The 1,872-nt window shown below is 37.4% G+C and overlaps 1 protein-coding gene across 1 annotated transcript in view; it reads right to left on the bottom strand.

Moving 5' to 3' along the window:
* Positions 1-403: 403 nt before the first annotated feature.
* Positions 404-1,872, bottom strand: part of LOC114578780 — a 2,297-nt gene continuing 828 nt past the window's right edge. The window contains exon 2 of the mRNA XM_028692254.1: positions 404-547. Coding sequence (XP_028548087.1) covers positions 404-547 — 144 coding nt within the window. The remainder of the gene's footprint in view (positions 548-1,872) is intronic.

Below are 1,872 nucleotides of genomic sequence, written 5' to 3'. Positions count from 1 at the left end.
TGATATAATACAAAAAGATAAGAACCCACTAATAAATACATGACAATATTAAAAAGGTAATACTAATCAATATACTTATAACTAGTGGTTTCCCTCCCCTTGGTTCGATGTTCCTCTGTGGTGATTGTTCCTGCGTATCTAATACATTGCTAACAGGCTCTGTGTCGAATCGTGATTTGGTTTTCGGAGGTGTTACATGCTCGTGTGCCGTAGGGGTTCCCCTGTGGCCGGGTGTTGCCCTGTTGCTTTGGCTGTTGGATCTATCGGAAGCCTTAGAGAGATAAATTTGCTCCTATTGGTGGTTGATATGGTACTCTAACCGGATCATGTTTGACTGTTGGTGTCAAGGTGTTGATTGGTGATGTGTTCTTTTTCCGTTATCTTCCTTATGCAATTTCCCCTTTTATTCCATCGGTCTTGGGTGGACGTCTTTCGTCCGCCGGATGATGATATTGGAATCATATGGAGGTGGGTCTGGGTTGCGGGGTGGGCTCGAGGGACTCCCTGTTTTTGGAGCGCAGTTCTCTGGCGTGGCTGAAAGGAGGTCCTGGAAGATTCAAACGAGATTAATTTGAAGGTGTTGTGTATAGAATGTGTGTGAGCAGGTTTTTATTTGCCGGATGATGATGAATGTTGTTATATTGATTGTTGCAATCTTCTCTCTGTCGTTTTGGGGCGGATCCTACCGTCCAAGTAGGAGAGTATGCCTTTGGTTAACAGGTTAATTAGCATGTCCCAGTGAGAGAATGAACAACGCAGATGAATAATGTTTAGGTGGACCTCTGGGCGTGAGATCAGGGAAACAACTTTTTGGCTGAAGTGTTATTCGATGGTGCCGGAACCGAGTCGTCTGTAGTCATTGTCGTCTGAGGATGACAATGAATTTCACTCTGGTGTGTACGAGACTCTGCATCACTGGTCGCAACTCGGGGGAGTTTTGGGGAGAGGCCGACGTAACGTGTGATATTCCCTGACCTTCTATACTATTAGTTAGCTCGCTATATACATACTTCATGATGACACTCGAGTTATATATATGCATTTGTGAGGAATTTTGACTAGATATTTGGTGGGCTTCGGGCAATGATGTGGAAGGGCCTGCGGCCACGGTTTTTCTCATGGTGGCAACTCTTTGGTGGGACCTTTATCTTTTGTCTCACCTTACTGGACGCATTCCGTGCAAGGATTCAGGGTCGCTGGAGACCTCGGCGTTCTGAGCCCGGTTTTAGCTCTGTTGGACTTCTTCTTGAATATTTGTTAGTGGTATACACTTTATTGCTGGAGGTGTGGCTTGTGGTTCCCAATAAGGATTTTGGTATTTGCCTTTATTAACGCTGTAGACCCCCTTTTTGTGGGTTACTTTTTTAAAATAAAATAATAAAAAAATAAAAATAAAACTTCTTATATTGATTGATGCTAAGAAATTCGTAATGATTAATTAAAATATTACTGTTATGTAACTATATAATTTAAATATACAAAAAAGTAAAAATCAAAATTTTTTAATTTTACTTTTAAATTGTACCAGTTTTTAGATAATTTAATTAAATTAAAATCATTATTTGGTTAACTTAATAAATTATCAAGTATAATATATAGATCACAACCTGAAGAGGAAAGCTTATATAGATACAATATCTTAAATCAAAAGAAAAATTAGTCTCGATAATTAGAACTGTAATTAATAAAATATATACTGAAAATTGTAAATAGAACTAATAGACTTAAATCATTAGAAATAAATAACAATTGCCATTTATTAAATTTATTCAGATTTCTCAATACTATACAAATAATATTTAAATTAATTACCTAAAAGAGTATATTAATTTTCCAAATAATAATACAAAAATATCCCTGCTTGGCAGTCAA

Source organism: Dendrobium catenatum, unplaced genomic scaffold, assembly GCF_001605985.2.
Source record: "Dendrobium catenatum unplaced genomic scaffold, ASM160598v2 original_scaffold_155404, whole genome shotgun sequence".
In the NCBI taxonomy this organism is placed as follows: Eukaryota; Viridiplantae; Streptophyta; class Magnoliopsida; order Asparagales; family Orchidaceae; genus Dendrobium; species Dendrobium catenatum.
Note: the sequence above shows the minus strand (reverse complement) of the source record. Positions and strands in the feature narration are given on the sequence as shown.